Below are 20,693 nucleotides of genomic sequence, written 5' to 3'. Positions count from 1 at the left end.
ATGCGGGCTGCTGCGTGGTGTGCAGCCCTTGGTGGCCCTCGTTCTGGGCAGCGGCCCCTGGCCTGTCCGTGCTGGTGTGCAATGCCGTGACACTGATGATTTGCACTGTGGTGCTGCCTTTGACTCTTGGAGCCTTGGTGCTTCTCAGGGTCAAGGGCAGGCTCCAGTTTCCTTCCTGCTCTCAAGCCTTTCCTCCTGCTTCTATCTCTTTATTCTTCTGCTTTCCCCCCTTTTACTTAGGGATTCTCCCGTAGCTTATTCTTAGGTTCAGGTGCTGTAGTGATCTATGGCCAGTAGTGCCATATGTATGGCTATATGTAGTGACTATAGGCCAGTGCATTTCAGGCTGGGCCTTGGAGCCGCAGAGTCCTGAGGGGGGCCAAGGAGCCAGGCAGGGAGGGCGGGGGCAGGTCAGGGCTAGCCAGCGGGGCTCAGTGGCTCCCATCTCTCTGTGTAAGAGAGGCTCCACTTTTATTTGATTCTTAAGTTTGGGTTTGGCAGATGTGGTTTGGGAAAGATGGGTTGTTCTACTATTAAAATACTTGAAAGCTATTACTCCTGTTAGCTTTTGATTAAAATAACAAGTTCACTGAGTATGGGTACTTCATTGTTATTGTTGCTATTTTATGCATCATCAAAAGGAGGCAGTTTTTTCAGGTGTGTGTGTTTACAAAAGAACCTGCCCTGACTTCTCTCCCTCCCTCTCACATTCTTACTGTTCTTTGCGGCCATTCATATTCTTAATTCCAAAAATAGCTGTATTAAGAATGCACACGTAGGGGCGCCTGGGTGGCTCAGTCAGTTAAGCGTCTGACTTCGGCTCATGATCTCATGGTTTGTGAGTTCAAGCCCTGTCTCAGGCTCTGTGCTGACAGCACGGAGCCTGGAGCCTGCTTTGAGTTCTGTGTCTCCCTCTCTGTCTGCCCCTCCCCCCCCCCCCAAAATGAATAAACATTAAAAAAAATTTTTCTTTTAATGTTGAAAAAAAAGAATGCACCCATAATCAGGGTCAGCAGCCCATGCCATCCTTCATCAGAGGAACTTTGTGGGGGATATGGACAGCGGCCTTTGCCACAGGTAGGCGTCTTTGAGCAGTGACCTTGAAATAAGAAGGAGGGGCCAGACTCCCCAAAGCTCCTACCGCATAGTTCATAGGGAGGCTCACGGCTGGAAGTACACCGCGTGTTTATGAGGCCCTTGCAACTGTGTAAATGTCAGAAACCAAGGTGCACAGTTACCAGGTGTACTTTCCCAAAAGACAGTAAAACTGGATCCTTGCCGGCAGGGAAGTGCGGCCGGGGAGGGGGGAACATCCTGTGTGGTGCCAGAAGCCATTGTGAACCTTGAGTGTCCTTTTCTTTCCTCCTCTTTTCGGGGCCTGTTTAGTAAGAGTGCTTAGAGTGAATTCATTCTGCATTCTTCCTCCCCTTCCTGCAGTCGTCAGATGTGTCTCTGCTATCTTAACAGACTATTTTAGAAACCCTTCCTGTTACCTAATACCAGGGCTTGGCACGTGGTGCTGAGTGTTCACATCGGAATGAAAAGTCTGTATCAGATCTGTTTCTCAGGATCAGGATGCTGTGACCGAATGTGTGGGGAAGCCATCGATGGTTCTTAGGTCCTCCGGCACAAGTCCTGAACTGCAACTAAATCAGGGGAATTCACGACCTACTGGAAACCACCATGAGGTTGCCCTTTCTTGAGTGAAGAGATACAGACCAGGTGCCAGATGGCGGCAGAGGTGGTGCATCCGCTGGAGGCTTTTTGGTCTCTGCCATACTTGTTTGTGCGCTTCAGTTTATCATAATGTCTTCCTGCCCAGAGGGCGGACAGCTTTGTTCCGTTCCCTGCTGTTTCATCAGCACTTAGAAGCGGGGGAGGCCTATAGTAGGCTTAAGGTAAATATTTGTCGAATGGGTAGATGGTTGCTTTAGTCTTTCTTTCCAGACAGTGCGCTGCTTATCTTTGTAGCTCCCGTAACTCCCAGAAGAGTGACACAGGGCAAATACGCAATTTTGTAAAAAATGAAATAATAGTCATTTAGTGCATACCATGCTTCCAGAGGAGGCAATTGCTTTCAAATCGTTCATCCTTAACCAAGAAAAAATAGTTTCAGGTCCAGGAAAGGTTAACTCCACCATTGAAACAGAGGAGGAGAAATGTTGGGCTCTGGTTTTAAGTCCTTGAAGGTGTAAGAGAGAACAAATGCAAACCCACTCACTGTCTCGTGACGGGGCCACGGAGGAGTACTCTGTCACCGCACAGCAATCACCACAAACGTAGAGGCCCAAAACAACACACATCTATTGTTCCATTGCTCCTGTGGTCAGAAGTCAGGGCCCGGCCTGGCTCACGAGGCTGCAGTCAACGTGTTGACTAGGGTTTGGTTCTCATCTGGAAGCATGGCTGGGGTAGAATCTGCTTCTACGCTCCCTCAGGTTGTTGGGCAGATCTATGTCCTCATGATTGTACGACCCGGGGCCCTGGCCTCTCTCTGGCCGACCTGGAGGCCACGTTCATTGCCATATGGGTTTTCCTGGTGTGGCCGCGGGGTTCATTACGCTGACGAGGAGGACGCTAGCAAGATAGAGCTCCTGTAACGTAAGCTCCGTGGAGTGACGGCCAGCACCATCGCCATCTTCTGTTGACTGGAAGCAAGTCCCAGTTCTACACACACTCCAGGAGATACCGGGAGTGGATCACGGGGCCACCTTAGAGGCTGCGTACCACTGATTGCCTTTCCTTGCTCCTTGAGGAGTGGTTCCCGTCTGCTGTCCATTTTTGTGGGAAACTGTTTTGCTCCTTTCTTTTTTCCACGGTGATCCATGATTTTAAATCTGTTAAAGGATCACAACCCTAAAGGGTCCATTTATTCTTCTAACCAATTTGGGTATTCTCCTGCCCTCACTGTCCCTGCTGGGTGGTGGATGCCCAGAGTGCGTGGTTCTACATCAGGAATGTTGGGTTCAGTTGCTGCTGTCTGTGACCCGCTTCGAAACCCAGCTGCAGTTTTCTGGCGTTGTTTGTAAAGGAGAATGTGGTCCTGGATAATTGGATGCCGTCGTATTGACAGGCGCTGGGGTTGAATTCGGGTAGTGTTCTGTAGGACAGTGCGGTTATGGTATTGCACTGGGGTCTTGCATTACAACACAGCAGGTGGCACTGCCTGTGACGGACGATGAACCTATGGTCTGACATGCTAAAAGAGCCCCTGCACACCTAATGCTGCCGTCCAGCTCTCTTGCCCAGTGGGAGTAACTACATTGGTCCGACTTTGCGGGCTGCTTTGTCCACCTCTGACTTTGGCCTGACCCTCTGCCAGGCCTCCCCTGGCTTTGACTGTTCGGTCCAGCGTTCTGGTACGCACACACCCTTGTGGCACCGGCCATTTGTTTCTGGTGCCTCAGAGTCATTTCAGGCCACGAGAAGCACATTCTCTGCTGGGCTGTCTCTGCTGAGACTGTTCTGTCACCACGCACTAGGGTGTTTCCTCCAAGCATATGACATAAAAAAAAATTCCTTGTGGTCGAAAAGCGTGGCAGGTAGTTGTTTGGACCCAAGACACGTGAGGTGGCAAATGACACAAGAAGGCTATGGTGTTTCTTTCAACTTTTACATGCTTTTCTTTGGGGATGAATGCCTGAAATTTTGGCTGCCTGTGAGATATGGGTATAGGAAGCCATTTCCTGCTTAGGGATTATTTGTGCATGACATACACCACATAGATAATTCCCATGGTAACTTTGGGTGTGAGGAGCATGTGTATTTCAGGGCTCTTTGAGGAAAAAACAGGGAGCAAACGGCAGGTAAATATCAAAGATTATAGCATTTGTTTGCTCAAAAGTGCTTTATTAGTTGAATTAAAATATCATGCTCAGAAGACAAATATAATTGAATTTGTCCCCCAAAGAAAGAAGGCTGAGCCACGAGCAGTGAGCTGTCCTGGTGCTGTTTCCCGCTCTGGTCTGTCCTTCACAATAAGACCAGATCAAGCCTCTCAAGAAAATATTTTTTTTTGATGTCCTTCTTTTGCTTAAAATTTTTAGGTCTGAGTATAAATCCCTCAGCTGGCCGTGCAAGACTCCTGTAAATGGACCGTCCTGCCCTGCCCTCCCGCTCTGCTCCGCACAGCCAGCCTCACCTGTGTGGTCCCGGCGGTTCTGCAGGCCTGTGCCTTACCTCCCCTGTGGGGCCACAGCCCGCCCAGTGGTGACAGATGAACCACAACACTGTGCTTGTGTCCCTCATAGCGTGTAGCACAAACACAGGCGTGCCTACAAGTGTCTCTCTTTCCCTACAAGTGTCTCTGTTTCAGCAGCTGCCAGCTTCTGAATAACCTACGAATCACTCCTTTTTTCTTGGAACTGTTCTTTGGAACTCGTGTTACCTTTTCTGATTTCAGTCTAATTCCCCGTGTATGATACAGACGCAAGTCTGTATAGGAACGAGACTGGTAAGAGGTGAGACCAGGCCTGCCTATTACGGATTCTTTGCTCTAGGCTGTTTTTATGTAAAACATAGCTGAATACTGACGATTTTATATGCTTCAACTTAATCCTACATAAAAGACTATTTAACTAATATGTGGCCATAGCTAACAGTGTTGAGGGGCTATCCTGGCCCTGATACAGGTTGTTGAAGAATTTCCTCTTTGTTTTCTGGGTCAGCCCTGGATGAATTCCTTTCTTTTCACATTCACTTCTGAAAATTTCCAAATGTGCACAAATGTAGAGAGAAAACATAATGAAACCCCATGTACTTAATTGTCCACATCTCCAGATAGACTCCTGACATGGTTCAACTTGTCTTTGGACCTTATGCCTTCCTTTTTTTCCACTTATTTGTTGGTTTTATTAGAATATTTCCTTCTCCTTAACTCAGAAGCAGTACCACACTTCTAGAGAAAATTGTCAAAATGCAGAATCTAAAAAAATTCCCTAAGTTCCCTGTTGAGAAACACCTATTTCAGTTTTCTTTCTAGACCATTCTTTATAAAAACTCATATTCAGTATGTTATTATTTCTCAGGGATGCTATACATGGGTTTTTGTGGGGTTTTTTTTTGACACTTTCTCTCCACTTTTCTCAGGATGTAATATCTCCAGCATAAGCTTAATCCATCTTTTTTGGCTGGTTGTTTCCTTTCATACTTTTCTAAGCCTTGCTGTCTGTGTGCTTTCCGGAATGCTGCCTGAAGCCCTGGTTGGGCCCTGCAACCCAAATTACTCACTTTTCCTTAGATAAAGCTCCTTATTGACTCGAAGCTGGTGGGTCTTGGCCAATGGGTGGAGTCCGTTGATTCACTCCACCATGTGAATAACTGACTTAATTTTTGCAGAGGAATTATCATTCAGGAAGAGGGTGTCCCTTAACTCTTGTGAATCTTTTATTTGTAGGACCAGGTGACACATGAAGAATCGTCGACAGCAGGGGGGAATAGGCCTGGTCAAAGTGGAATCCGTTTGGCAGCTGGCATAGAGTAGGGCTTCCGGAATCTGGTGACCTAGGCCAAATCCCGGCTCTACCGCATGCAGGTTAGGTGACTGTGGGCAACAGGACCTGCCGCCTGAACTCCACTCTTACTCTCATGAGAGGAGTAACAATTGCTATTGATGGTCTCTGATGCGGATTAAATGAACTCGTGCGTATGTGTCTTTTGAGGAGCTGGTGTAGAATGTTGGTTGCTTCCAGCGGACCGCAGTCCCCTGTGCGGCTGCTCTCCAGCTCAGTTCAGGGAGCTGGACCTGGTTTTTCACAGCTTCTTTGTCTATTTTGGAACCAGTGCGTTTTCTAGAAATTCCAGGTTATTTTCACACAATTGCTTGTGACCATGGGAAGATGGGGGAGGGCGGAAATTACAGGAGCTTGGGGTCTAAATCCGTGAACTGCCTGGCTTTGTCGGGTGAATGCATTAGTAAATGGAAAACTATTGGTCTGTGTGAACATGCGATGAAAGATGAGTTTTGCATAGAATCCTCTGCCTTGTGGTGGTTCCAGATGCCAGTTTTCCTTGTGCTTTTGGAAACAGAGGATGCTTCTGGAAAGAGCCATGGAAAACTCTTGTCTTTCAGGATACCTTAGAGGCCTAGAGAATTAAAGAGGCAATGTTGTGGTAGTAAGTCTGAATTCTAATCTCAGGGGAACATTCTTTAAGATATTTCTTTTCCATTCGAGAGCCAAATGTACAACAGCTTTTAAGGCCCAAATGAAGTGCTTTACAGCTCATATAAAGCCGATTTTATGAAATCTGCTCCTTAGGACCAGGCTCCTGTTTAGTTCTGGTTAATCAACACTGTACTAGACAGGCAATGGCAGGTCTCCCCCTGGACCTGCCCACAGAGTTTGTAGGTCACCTGGCTTCAGATTGCAGATCCAGAACACTTTCGTTACATACTACAGAAGTAAGTGTGACTAAAGGCATGTGGCAAAGAAGCTCTGACCTCCCGAGAGAACACGTTTTTGTTGTAACGCAGTTCTGTACACAGGGTCAGGGCATCTCTCCTGATACAGCACAACCTTCCTGAGTGATGGAAACACTGTCCAGAGACCCAAATACTGTCTAATCACATCCTGCTGGCTTAAGAAGGAGGATTTCTAGGTCGTATCTGGGTTTTGTGGAAATGTCCCTAACAATTCTCCCATTGGCTTCTTGTTTTTTATGTCCTTCTTCAAGTTGAGTGGACAATGTTGAAAAGATTTGAGCCTAGTGAAGAAGACAACAGCATCTGTGGCACAGCCTCCGCTCAAGAGGGACCACAACAGCTGTCGTGACGGGAGCCCTTCACTGATAGGGTTGTCTGCTTCTGCTTTCGGAGGCAGAGACAGCTGACAAACCGAGATGTTGAAGAAAGATTAGAAATATGAGGAATTAGTGCCTACCAGCGTGGCAAAAACAGGAGCTCTTGGCATTTGAAGAAGAACGAATTTGGCCTTCCAGTGTGTTCCCTAATGCATCATCTCATTTGACCCTCATTAGCACCCTGTGACAGTAGGACAGCAGTACTGCCTCATCTTTAGATGTGGAAACAGAGACCCCAAGTCCTGACTTAAAGATATGAATTTGGACCTCAGAAAACCCTAGGCAGAGGGTGTCACGGGTACTCAAGCTGTCCCCCAGTGGAGTGGGAAGGCTGTCCTCAGCTGGGGCGAGAAGGGAGGTGGGAGATAGAATACACCGCATAGCAGAAAGTATCTGTGAAGAAAACGGGAACTGTTTCAAATCTTAGTAGACAAGACTGTGCTGCTTAGGGTGGATTTTAACCCAACTGGCAGCTTTTTACATTTATATTCATTTAGAGAAACAGAAAGGTGCTCTTTAGCAAGTGAAACCATGAACTCTTCAGCCAACAAAATCTCCTTTGATTGAGAGACCCTCATAAGCTATTGATAGTTATGGTGGTGATTACCTACGATGAAGTTTCCTGTCAGTTTCTTACCATTGAAGTCAGCTGATGCTTCCCGCGTGTCCCCTGTGGGTGCTCTGCACGTCATGACGCCTCCTGGGTGCTGGGGGACGGAGGCGGGTTAGGATGCGGCCCTTCAGGTGGGACACATCGGGGGCTCTCCTGTCCGCCAGTCAGCTGGGCCATCTGTCCCCACTTGTCTACAACCTCGCCACGCCCTCTGCGCCCCTCCCCTACACCCGGAGAGCCTGCTTCAGAGGACAGTGCGGGGCTTTGGGGCAGAAAGACTTGGGTTCGAGCCCCGGCTCCATCTTTCGCTGACTACGTGCCCTTGGGCCAGTTACCTGGGGGAATGTGGCAGAAGTGACTTGATCTGTAGTAGGCCAAGCGGCGTCGTTTATTTAAAAAACCTCCCCACGTGATCCTCCTGTGCAGCCAGGGTTGAGAATTCCTGAGTCTGGTAATGCTGGGTTCCCTTTTTTCTGGAATGCAGAGTATTGCTGGCCAGATAAAGTGGTGTGAAGGTGAAATACGTGAATTTATGGAAGGGACCTTTCGTTTGGCCAGTGCCCCAAACGTTAGTCGTTATTACTACTGTTATTTTCTGCTTTAAAAAGTAACACATCTCATTACAGATAGTATGGCAAATACAGAAAAGAAGAAAACAACCCATAATCTGAAAGGTAATCTCAGTAATTTGGTACTTTACACATACACCTCTCCCCCCCAACATACTCACTGGGATAATATACATAATAATATACTTGCTTGATGTTTGCTTGATGTTTTCCCAGGACATTAAAGCTATCGAAAACACTTCTCTGCCTGCACACCATTTCAGCAACAGATTTGTACTTGACAGATCTTGTTTTAGTTCTTTGATTAACAGCATTGTCCACTCTCAGCCCCAGGGGTTATCTGCTTGGTCCTCTGCGAGGTGCGAGCTCGTGGGGTGGTGACACCACTTATGGCCACCGTGGAGCCAGGTTCCCCGCTCCTTAGGGCTTCCTGGCGGGCTGCGAGGCTGGTGCTGTGCTCACGGTCAGTCTCTCCGTCCTCGTTTGCCTTGTTCTTTGCCGTTTCTGCACTGGAAGCTCCTTGAGTAGTGTGCTGTTCCCTGGCCGCCTCCCGCCCTGTGCCTGGAAGCTGTCCTGCCCGGATCGGCGTGCACCTGAGCGGGGTCCCCGTGGCCTCCTCCTCCTGGGCCTGTCCCCCTGTTGCCCGGAAGTCGGCACTGAGGCAGAACCTCTGCCTTCCTGCCTCCCCGCCACCCCTCTGTCCAGCAGCTCCACCCCGCAGACTTAGAGCTTATGGCCGTGTGTCGGGCTGTGTACGTTGTTGTTGACGGGGCCTCTGTCAGCTTTCTGCATTTAGCCCTGTTGCATCAGTAGAAGGAGGTAGGCCATGGGCGGCAGGGCTGCTGGGGCTTTTTCTGAGATGGCCAAGGTGTTAAAGTCACCAAGGTCTGGAGGACTGTTGGGCACCGTGAGGTTCGGCGATCACCTTGGATCTTGTGCCCGCCCGTGCCAGTGAGAAGCCACATTAGCTGTGGGTTGTGATAGAAAAGCATAAAGCATCTTTCTGACTGAGCTTCTGATGGAAGCAAGCACACTCGTAGGTGGACCTGTGGACTTTATGCCTCTGTCCTTGCTTGATGAGACCACACCTCTTTTCCCGTGAAAGCACAGGTGTCCCACACTCTTTGAAGGTTTGCATTGTGCATATGCTTCGCCGTTACGAGGACCTACCTGGTTTTTGTTAACCGTAAGTAATTGGAAGATTTTTGCTTATACAAAAGAAGGCGAAAAGCCAGAACAGCATTCAGCATTTGTTTTGCAGCGAGCTGTTACAGAGGCTGCTCAGATCCAGAGTGCCCCCAGAGCCACGCTCTTTCCCCAGGAATTGTCCCCTGCATCAAGCCTCACCAGAGCTCTGAACTGTGTCTGTGAGCATCTCTGCTTTATCTCGACCTACTTTGTGCATCCGTTAGCAAGATGTGTCCTAGCTAGGGTGTCAGAAAACCCTAACAGAGGTGATTCTTCTGGGTGTGGGAATGCTCAAAAATTTTTCCGTAAAGATTAATGGTTATTGTTTCTTTGCTTTAACCCATTTCACTTACGAAAGATTCCATAGGAACGGATAGCAGGGGAAACCTGAAGTGGCCTTTGAGGTACATTTCTACCTCCTCTGGAGTCCCGTCACCCTGTGGGCCCAGCTCCCGGAGCCGTCGTGTGTGCTCATTTCTTCCCGCCCCCACACTCTGCTTCCTGGGGTAGGACTATGGCTTTCTGCATTTCCATAAACCCTGACTGGGTCGAGCACAGGGCATCAAAACAGTGTGAGATCAGTGATCTTTGGCGGAATTTAGTTAGATCCCCAGCATGTCCCTTGTTTGCCTGGGGGCTTTGGAAGAGTCCAGGTTCTGACGTCATCTCTCACCGCAGGCTGATGGACTCCCACTTCCCCCAGGAGGACGCGTGGTTGTGAGTCAGCCCCTAGGGCAAACCCTGACTGTCGCCTGCTTGCTGCATCGCTCTTGACCCACCACCCGGCCCCATACTTCCGGTTCGGGTCTGTCATTTGCACCTCCTTTCATGGCTTCATGCGTGCTTCTTCACATCTCCATCCTTAGTGGTCTGCTGGTCCTGTTTACACTCTGATTTTGTTTTGTTTTGTTTTGTTTTAATTTAACTTCTTGTTTCTGGGTCTCCTTACGTCTGGGGGATGCGGATCCGACGTTGAGAGCAAGAGTACTTCCTCCAAAGCAGGTTGTTTCCTCCCTGGGAGTCTCGTCTTCTCCCACCACAGCCCGTGTCCCAGAACGCTCTTTTCTTGGACCTCTTCTGCTGCCTGGTTGCAGGTCATGGTTGTGAGCAGTCCGTTCCCTTCCATGTTGGACTTGCAGGCCCTCTGTGGTCCTCCAGGTGCCTTGGGGCAGCCACACCCCCCACCGCGTGATGGGCCAGCTGCTCACGCTTTAGGGAAGCTGAAGCCACTTAATGGGCTCTGTGTGCCCACCCGTTAGTGGTGCCCCACAAGGCCAGCACCTGGCAAGGACCTGCTGCCTCTAGCCTGCTATGGAGGCAGACCCCAGTGTGTGTAGGTGGTGTGGGAGTGGTAGATTTCACTCTGGATGGCTCCCCCTGGTGGTGGGAGGCGGGGGGGGAAGCAGATCATCTGGGGCCTGGGCCATTCTGAAGACCACCGAAAAGGGGCAGTGAAAGCATTAACCTAGTAAAGATTTCAGTGCTAAGATTTTCTTCAAAGGACGGCGTTTACGAACTTAGTATAAAGGCCTGTATCTTATCCCTTCCCTCCCTGCCTCAAGCCTTAATTAAGTTTGAGACTGAAAAAAGGCATACATTCCCATCTGCCCACCTTTATCGGACCTCTTCAAAACAGTGTTTATGTCCACAATCCTGACCCACTGGATCATTTTACTCCTATTGCTACACAGTGATTACTAGAATACAACTTGGAGTGAGAATTTCCATGGGAAAGAGACACATTTTCTTTGCTTTTATTAGGGGATATACCACCTGAGGTAAGTGCTCTTTAGTAACAAGTGAGCAGGGGGTAAGACAGATCTGAGACTCTCGCTGTTGCAAGATTTCTGTCAAAACCTCAAATAAAAGTGTAGGTGTTGACCATCGTGCAGATTCCTCCCCGCAAGGAAGGATAGCCTAATTTTCAGGTAATGCTTTCCAAGCACTGTGGCAACTTTCTGTCTAAGCCCCCACAGCAGGAAGGCCATGACAACCCCCATTGCAGGGAGTTGAATGGCTAGATTCGTTTTGTACAGATAAGTGTTATTTAATCTCACTGTTGGTTGGATGGCGAGCTTTCGGGTCTCAGCACGAACGTAAGTGGTGGCATAATGTGTACAAAATCCTGACAGATGATGCCACTTGGAGAATGTAATATTATGCTACTTCTAAGAAGATAGGAAGGATATTTCTTAAAAATAAACCCAGGACATGGTGGGTATCTCATTTTCAGCTACCCTGGAAAGTAGAAACTAACTGGAGACCCTTCCTTCCCTGGGCTATCAACTCTGGGCCCCCCAGCAGCATTTGACTGCATTTTTATTCCAGTGTCTTCCCTGAGCTTACTACCCTTTCCCCAGATAACCAAGCAGTAAGTACTTCCAGTGATAACCAAGGTCCTGATAGAGCATTGCGTGTCAACTGTCCTTCAGTAATAAAGACTGAAAAAGAAGAAAAGCAAAGCAAAGTAACCAAGGTAAAAATAGTGGGAGGTTGGTGTCCTGTCAGGGTCCACGCTGTGCTCCCCATGCAGTGGTTCACAGACCACTTTCCCCAGGACTGCTAGGGGCGAGGAACAGCTGAGGACTGTCCCCAGAGAAAAGAGCCACTGCGTGCCTATTTAAAAGAAAAGAATTGAGTCTGTCTGGTCACATTTTGTACTCTCAACAGAGTTCTCTTTCCACATGATGTTTGAAAACCAGTGTCTGTGTCTAAATTTCTGTGTGCAGTAACCTGCCCCCTTTGTTTTGAAGACGGTGCTGAGCTCCCAGCATTAGGAAGTGAGTTCTTGGAGCGGGTGTTTGGCTGGCGGGCGTGGTCCCCCACCCGGTGCTGGCGACACCCAGGCACCTGGGGCCCCGGGCTCAGCTCCGCACGTCTTGGTGGGTCACTTCGGCCTGAGGTGATCCCTGGCTCTCGTTCGCCTTGCCTTCCGTCCTAAGGAGGTGCAGAGTGTGTTCCTGGCTTGCATCTGGGCTCCAGCAACCTTTCCTTCTGCTCCAGACAACAAGCTTCGGAGAAAGGAGTGTAAATTACGGAGACAGATGTGTCTGTCCTTCAGGGGAAGGCAGGCTCGTCATAGCCCTCTGGGCCCCTGGGTTGCTTTGCGAGGCCAAGGAAAGAGGATGCTGTTTAAGTACACTGTCTTTGCCTCGCACTGGCTTTTATTGTTTGGGGGAGAGAATCTACTTATTATTAACCAGACTACATCTAGGAGAGGGTGGGGAGCAGGGAGGCGCTCTCTAGATGTCAGTTGCATTTACCGATCAGCTTGAAAACCACGCAAGTGCACAACAGTCCAGGACCTTTCACACTCCGCTTCCCTTTGAGATTCCTGTCTACTTCACATACTCCCCGCCCTGCCAAAAATGATGGCGAGAAGTTATTTTGCAGGCATTCTGCACAGCCCCAAGCGCTGCTTTTTCTGCCAGCGGTGGTGTTGAAATGGTGCATCTTTAGCTCATTTTCCGAGCAATTGTTTCCTAAAAGCTTTGTTGTGATTTACAAACCGAGTTGAGTAAATCCAGCTAAATCCCGTAAGGAGGAAAAGAAAAAGTGGGTCGGGAGGAATCACGCCCTGGGCTCTCTCAGCAGAGCTGGGGCCTTCTCCAGGACCTGAGGTCACCGATGGCCTCATCTTGACTGTCTGGGAAACCTGTCTTGCCCGGGTATCGCTCGCTGCTGTCCTGGGGCGCCTCAGAAGCAGCATGTGGCCTGAAAGAGACTGGTGAGCCACTGGTCTCTGTGCCTGCTCTTCCCTTGTTCGCAGCCCGTGCCCTTTCCAGCTCCTGTCACACCCTGGTGTCTGGGGTCTTCCTGCCCCACTGTGGCTCCACAAATAATGTCGTCTTTCCTCATTTCCTCCCCACATCCTCCCCACCTCACTGCACAGTGATGTCATTTCCTTCCCACCTGGAATGCTGGAGCCCTAGATGAGCACTTGGGCCACTGTGCCTTCCCAGCGCCATGACCCTGTTTGACCCTTGGCTCTCTGAGTCATTTTTCTTCATCTTTAGAACAAGGGGATCAGAACATGTGACTGTTACTCCTCATCCTACCTGAAAACTTCCTGAGTCCTGAGATCCACATTTTTTTTTTTTACTCTTGGTCGGTCAGATGAAGTATGGAGAGGCCCACCCCTGTTCGTGTGTGACGACACAGAGGGTCCTGGCTGGGGCCGGGAGGGTGCCAGACCAAACTGTGTCCGGAGGCTGAGGTCACGGTGTGGGTGAGCAGGTCAGGTCTTCTAGGTGGTTAGGTGTGGACTTTGCTAGGTCTGCCGTTTTCTGTTTAGGTTATTTTGTTTTCCGGTCACTTAATTGTAGCAAGGTTGGGTCAATAAACGCCAGTTGATAATAAAGATGAAAAAGCAGTGATATTTTTTTTGTACCTCAGTAGCTAAAAGTCATGATGATAGCTTCTCTCTGCACGTGGTGTTTTTTAAAAATAAACTCTTCAGTTTAGAACAGTTTTAGATTTATAGAAACATTGTGAGTATAGAAAAAAGAGTTCCCATATACTCCACACCTCTGTTTGTTTCCTCTGTTGTTAGCACCTTGCCTTCATGTGGATGATCGGTTATAACTAATGACCCAATATTGATACTTGTACTTTATTTAGATTTCCTCAGTTTTCCCCTTACCCCTTTTCTACTTCAGGATCCCACATTACATTTAGTTGTCATGTCTCCCTTAGGGCTCCTCTTGTCTGTGGCAGTTTCTTGACCTTCCCTTGTTCTTAAGGACCTGACAGTTACGAGGAGCACTGGTCAGGTGTTTTATAGAACGTATCTGTCATCGTTCTGATACTATTCTCATGATTAGACTGGGGTGATGGGTTTGGGGAGAAAGATCAGAGAGATCAAGTGCCCTTCCCATCACATCACCTAATCAAATGTTTATCATTGTTGACCATGGCCCCCTGGCCGAGGTAGTGTTGGTTAGGTTTCTCCACTCTTTTCTGCCCTTTCCAGACTGCCTTCTATGCAGGGAAGTCACATGGGCAATCCCCTTAAGTCTGGGGGGTTACGTTCCATGTGTTTGAGGGTGGGCGCTAATATCCTGGCCAAGTGCCTGCTGGCCCTCTTCGCCCCCTTGGGATGAGCTGCCCAGGCAGAATTGGCCTGTGTGTTATAGGAGAGGGATTGGAATGCTGGCCTGGGATGCTGTCCATGATGTGCACTCATCCTGGGGCCCCACACTGGGCTTGTTCTGGGTGAAATAGGTTGGGGGACATAAGCCATTGGTGAACACGTGCCCTCTCTTGATTTGTGCTCAGAAGCTTATCATGTAGCACATTTGGCTAATATTTTGGCCCAGAAGAAAAGGGCTTCTTGGAGTGGTAACAGTTACAAAAAAACCCTAACCTGTAACAATTCAACAATTTTTTCTGCTCTGTACCTAACTCTGTGTTAACTTAAAAGTGGAAGCAGCTTGGTTCTTGCCCTCGGGATCTCAGAAAGGTCTGAAAAGGCATCGTCATTGCTATTCAAGGCCTCTCTGGGTTTGGATCGGTTTGCCTTCCGTAGCATTCCACTTGGAATAATATCTTCTTTTTCATGGTGCATTGTGTGATTACTGAGGAAAAGAACAATGCCATTAATTTGTGTTTCTCATACCGTGTAATTTCTGTCCATAGAAGGCTCTCAGTTGAGAACTGAAGTAAATGTGGAAGCTCAGAGACCTCAAAGTCCAGGCAGCTGGGTAGACTGGCCTCTGGGGCATTTCTATCCATGCTGGGTAAGCCTGAGACTGGGCCAAGTTGCCGATGGATGTTCTGACAGCCAGCTGTGGAATTCTGAGATTTACAACATTTTAGCAGCAAATGAGAGTGAAGGACATGGTGGCCGTCTGTGTTGTGATAAGATGAGGTTAACGGGTGGAATGAAAGGCAATAACGAGCGCTTCCATTCTCTTTCTCCCGCAGATTTGATCAGCACGATGGGGTGCAAAGTTCTGCTCGGCATTGGCCATCAGATGCTGCGCCGGAAGGTTGTGGACTGCAGCCGGGAAGAGAGCCGGCTCTCTCGCTGCCTGAACACTTTTGACCTGGTGGCGCTCGGGGTGGGCAGCACGCTGGGTGCCGGCGTGTATGTCCTGGCCGGAGCTGTGGCCCGTGAGGATGCAGGCCCTGCCATTGTCATCTCCTTCCTGATCGCAGCGCTGGCCTCAGTGCTGGCTGGCCTCTGCTATGGAGAGTTTGGGGCTCGGGTCCCCAAGACAGGCTCGGCCTACCTCTACAGCTACGTCACCGTCGGGGAGCTCTGGGCCTTCATCACTGGTTGGAACTTAATCCTCTCCTACATCATTGGTACGTCCCAGGAGGCCTGGAGCCCGCTCCCTTACCCCTCTGCTGTTTTTACCTCCAAATGGCGGGCCATACTCTGCTTTGCTCCCCAAATGGACTGAGTCCAACTCCTCTCGAAGAGCCTAGCATCCTCCCTTGACTGTTGTTGTTGTACGTGTTCCCTTTCCCTTTTATGAAAGGAGGGGGCAGCCTTTGGGTATCGCTGCTCTTTCTGGTCTGTGCCCCTGTTTTTAACTATCAGGCGCATCGGACTGTTAGTGACAATAAGCCAGACCAACCAGGAGGTCAGTCCTGTTAACACAAGAGATGTAGAATCAATGGGAAGCTGTTGTTACTTAAAAGAGCATAGTCCCTTTTAGTATTTTTGATTACAATTACTAGCATAAACATACCACTGATAGAGAAAACTTGGGAAATACAGAAAAGCGCAATGCAGAAGGTAGACATTGCCCAGTGTAACAACCCAGAGAAATTAATTCTTACTCATTCATTCTTTCAACAAATATTCATTGAGTCCATCCCCTGTGTCAGACATTATGCTAGATATTAGGGACCCAAGGGAGGAATAAGACAATCTCTGTTCATAAGAGTTTAGGGATCTAGCTGTTGTTAATATTTTTGTAAACAGAAATGTATTTTTTTTGTCCAGTATGTCTCTTGACTGATAAAGCAATGTATAGTAAGCATTTCTTACAATATTAAGGATTTTTCTGCAGTATTATTCCAAATGAGTGTATATCCTTATATAGTTTTCTCTATATAGCATAATTTTTTAGATGTCTTTGTAGGGTATTTAGATTGTTTCCAGTTGTGTTATTATTGTTGTAAACAGTTAATCACTTAATGTCTTCGGGCATAGACATGATTTCTTTTTCTTTTAAAATGGTCTTAAGAAGCAGAGTGTGTAGGTCAGTGGGCTGCATATTTAAAAAAAATGTTTATTTATTTTGAGAAAGAGAACACAAGGAGGCGAGGGGCAGAGAGAGATGGAGAGAGAGAATTCCAAGCAAGCTCTGTGCTACCAGGGCAGATCCCGACACAGGGCTTGAACCCAGAAACCATGAGATCATGACCTCAGCTGACTCAACTGACTGAGCCACCCAGGTGCCCCAGGCCTGTGTATGTTTCTTTGGTGTTGAGCATGTCAGCCGTTCTTTTTTTCCTTTAAGTTAATTTATTTAGTTTTGAGAGAGAGAGAGTGTAAGTGGGGCAGGGGCAGAGAGAGAGGGGGACAGAGGATCAGAAGAGGGCTCTGCTCAGAGAGCCCAATGTAGGGCCCGAACTCACAAACCCTAAGATCGTGACCTGAGCCAAAGGCTGGTGCTTAACCAACTGAGCCACCCATGCGCCCTTTAGGCTTATATATTTTTAAGGCCCGTGTTATCTGTGATCCTCCAGATGGCCAGGGGCCCCTTTCCTCACACACTTGCTGACTCTGGGCACTGGCATTAGAAATAAGAAACCAACAAAGACACTAAAAATACAAAGTCTTCTCAATTTGGTAGGTGAGAAGGTGTTTCTCTTCATGTTGTTTGTATTTTGAATACAACCAGAGTTGAACATATCAACTTAAAAGAGACAAACACCTGCATATAAGAATAACCAAAGGATATGAATGGCCAGTTCCTAAAAGTAGAAATATAAATAGCCACTAAACATTCCACTTATATTTCAGCAAGCTTTCTGTAATATCATCAAAACACAGGAGGACGTGGTGAGTGGGTCCTGGCTCGCTCCTGTGTCCCCCACACTGGGAATGTTGCAGGGGGCCGTGTGCTGCCCTCTGGGTGCTGGCCTCGGCCCCCACTGCCACTTGCCCAGGCCAGCTGGCAGAGGGCTCCCACCAGGCTCTCTGAGCAGCACCTTCCCTTTCTTTTCAGTGACTGTGGTACCTGATGACAGCCACAATAGCTCACGCTTCTAAGTTCAAAAATAAAATTCCTAATAATGTGGGTTTTTTTTTTTTCTTCAGTACAACAGCAAAACTTACAACCGCAAATGCTCGTATAAGCTCAAGTCTCTGTATGGGAACATAGCTGTCTGAAATGGGCTGTTATGCTCCCAGAGGATTTACCTGGTCCTAAGGCATGAATTGTCCACGGCTTCCACACTGACAAATGAAAGATTATTTGCCAGAGTGCTGTTTGCTTGTAGGGGACTGACTCATGCATGCGTCCTTGTGGGTGATTCTCAGCTTTAGCTTTTAGGGCAGGGCAGTTTTTTCTAGCAAGTGTGTGTGTGTGTGTGTGTGTGTGTGTGTGTGTGTGTGTGTGTCTTTCTCTTTTTTTTTTTTTAGCCATGTTTCAGAGATAGGGAGTGGGGTAGGCCAGGAAGGAAGGCTGGGCATCCCCTCACCCTGCATAGCAGGCTTCAGAGTCTGATCAGCAGAGAGCTGGCCTCTGTCGGGGAGGTGGTGGGGAGACCAGTTTTTTTCACTGGGGCTGTGGCCTTGATGGACAGAAGTCATAATAGACTAGATGCTGAGGATGAAGAAACATGGTTAAATTTTTGAGTCGATGGAAAAATACTCGGCAAGATAGCAAATAACAACATCGCATTTCTGTAGTTCCCTTTGGCCACATCCTCTGGATGATCCAGACCACAGTCACCAATAAGGCCCCCTTTGGAAACAAAGGAAAATGCTCTATGTGAGCACTGGAATTTTAGTGACATTTCCTGGAAAAGCAGTGACTTTACTCAGGTTGATAGGAGGAGAGCGCAGTCAACAGTCGTCGGCATTTGTGGGGCCGCATCTGATTGTGTTCTTCATGGCGGGGGCGTAGAGCTGGCATTGTCTGTGGTCAGACACCTGGGGACCCGTGGCCCCCGAGTCAGGCGGTGCGAGTCTAGTCTGGGCACACAAGTGGCAGAGGCGGGTTGACGCCCGCTCCGGGGTGAGCCAGTGACTTTGTCACTGAGCGTGAGGGTCAGCCTGGGTAGGTCTCGTCGGCCCCCTCCTGCGGGGAGAACAGTGTTCGCCTGTGGATGGGGACCATCAGCTCTGTTGTCCCAGGGTCTTGGAAAAGGAGCTTCCTGAGCCAGGTGTCCCCGGCTGCCGACCGCACCCCGTGAGTGGATCTCAAAATCGATGCTATGGTTTGCCACCAGTATTTCTTTCAGTAACAAAATAAAGTATGTAGAGTTGAATACATACTATCAGAGCATGTCTCAGGCGATAAGGGTCATAACGCTGTTTTGTAAAACGTTAGTCAGTCGTAGTTTTGGGACACAGTATACGTGCTCACATTGGGTTGTGATGGGAAGTTGTGTTTCTTTCCAGGCCCGTGAAGCCTGCCCTTTCTTCTCACTTCACTGCAGACACTAATCGAGTCTCATTTCCGAGCTAGCACAGACCGGGGTCCGGCTGCCACCGCCAAGTTCCAGCACGTCATCTGTGACCCCCCGCGCGGAGGTGGAGCTGAGCTCGATGACAAATACTGTTAATCGTTCTTCTTCAGTTTCCTCTGGTACCTGTGTTTCGTGGCAGGTACTTCAAGCGTGGCGAGGGCCTGGAGTGCGACGTTCGACGAGCTGATTGGCAAACCCATCGGGGAGTTCTCACGGATGCACATGGCTCTGAATGCCCCCGGAGTGCTGGCCGAAAACCCAGACATATTCGCTGTGATCATAATTCTTATCTTAACAGGTAAAGCTCCACAGTCACACACATGTCAGGTTGCAGTGAGGGGCCTGAGGGGTAAGACAGGCTCCCATTAGGTCTGTTTCTTCCCTTTTTATTTCTCCTTTTCCCTCATTTTCTATTTTTCTTTCTATAACGAATACAGACATCTTTTTTGTCTTAATGGCTTCTGGTACACACAAGGTACTTTAATAGTTGTCAAGGCCACATGTCATTTAATTAAAGGGGAGTCTCGGGTGTTTGTGTAGTGGTTTGTGGAGTAGGATTTTGTGAGGGCCGCAAGCTTTTTGTACAAGTGACCCAGGAGTGCAAATTCCCTTGATTCGGTGGATGAGCATTTGGAAAGGAAAGTGGCATTCTTCAGCCCGGAAGATGTAGGGGGTGAGGTTCGGTCTGGAGCACCACCATGTGCCTTGGGTGTTGGAGAAGTCTTAGATGGTTTTACACCTAACAGCTGTCAAAACGCCCTTTAAATAGGTAAGTCTCCTGACACAATTGTGGGTCCAGAATTTTAAAATTCCAAATATTGCTTGAACGCAGCGGATGGCAGCTTGTTCTTAGTGATGTTTGTCTGTGTCTCAGCCTTGAGGATGGGAGTTTTGTTCTATGTGGCATTTACGGTGTAAGCATTAGACTAAATGCAGATAAATTCCCCTTTGAGGTTAGAAAATCTTGGATGGGTTTTATTATTTTTTTTATTCATTTTTTTTTTAATGTTTATTTATTTTTGAGACAGAGAGAGACAGCGCATGAACGGGGCAGGGTCAGAGAGAGGGAGACACAGAATCTGAAACAGGCTCCAGGCTCTGAGTGGTCAGCACAGAGCCCGACGCGGGGCTCGAACTCACGGACCGTGAGATCACGACCTGAGCCAAAGCCGGACGCTTAACCGACCGAGCCACCCAGGCGCCCCTTGGGTGGGTTTTAAAAACAACCTTATGCCTTATTTTACGCACCATGTAATTGAAATCATCCTGCACAGGCCAGTCTCAGCAGTATTCTGGTCCAGCTGGCAGAAACACGTATCAGAAATCAAGTTCGCACTAGTGAGATTTTCATAAACATGAGAGGGAGGGACGCCAAAGAGAAAACAGGGCAGAACACGATGAGGTATTCGCTGTGATTAATTGCTCACTTCCCTCCTATTGCCTTCACTTCAGAATTCAATCTATTGTGAAATGCATTTTATATTTTAAGTGTAAAAGGTGTACATGGCAGGGCAACAGTCTCAAGTCATAAGTGGTGGTCACCTGTCACCTGGACGCCTTTCCAGGCTTTTCTTAGCTAGCCAGGAGTTTAACCACAGAAGTCCCCAAATGGCACGTTCACCCCAAGGTGATCCTGTGGCCTATAAGCCTCAGAGACAGTGTTGTCATATGGTTCCTGTGTATTGTTATCACTTACCTTTTTTTTTTTTTGATGTGCGTTTATGAGCTATAATTAGTCTAGCTTAGACATTGTTTTACATGCACTGAGTCTGATGATGAACCACATGATCCGTGGTTCCCTAATCATCAAGAGTTGTCATTGCTAACATTCCAAAGTGAGTCTGAATAATTTTCTTATCTGAAGAACTCCC

The 20,693-nt window shown here is 48.3% G+C and overlaps 1 protein-coding gene across 2 annotated transcripts in view; it reads left to right on the top strand.

The window, feature by feature from the left end:
• The window catches only part of SLC7A1 (solute carrier family 7 member 1), a 79,632-nt gene that overhangs the window by 38,259 nt on the left and 20,680 nt on the right, over positions 1–20,693 (top strand). For both annotated transcript variants that reach the window (XM_027064623.2, XM_053212512.1), the window contains exons 3-4: positions 15,094–15,477; positions 18,962–19,120. In XM_027064623.2, the coding sequence (XP_026920424.1) occupies positions 15,108–15,477; positions 18,962–19,120 (529 nt within the window). In that variant the 5' untranslated portion in view covers positions 15,094–15,107. The remainder of the gene's footprint in view (positions 1–15,093; positions 15,478–18,961; positions 19,121–20,693) is intronic.

The sequence above is a fragment of the Acinonyx jubatus genome, chromosome A1 (genome assembly GCF_027475565.1).
Source record: "Acinonyx jubatus isolate Ajub_Pintada_27869175 chromosome A1, VMU_Ajub_asm_v1.0, whole genome shotgun sequence".
Lineage (NCBI taxonomy): Eukaryota > Metazoa > Chordata > Mammalia > Carnivora > Felidae > Acinonyx > Acinonyx jubatus.
This window is presented reverse-complemented; position numbering and strand designations above follow the sequence as displayed.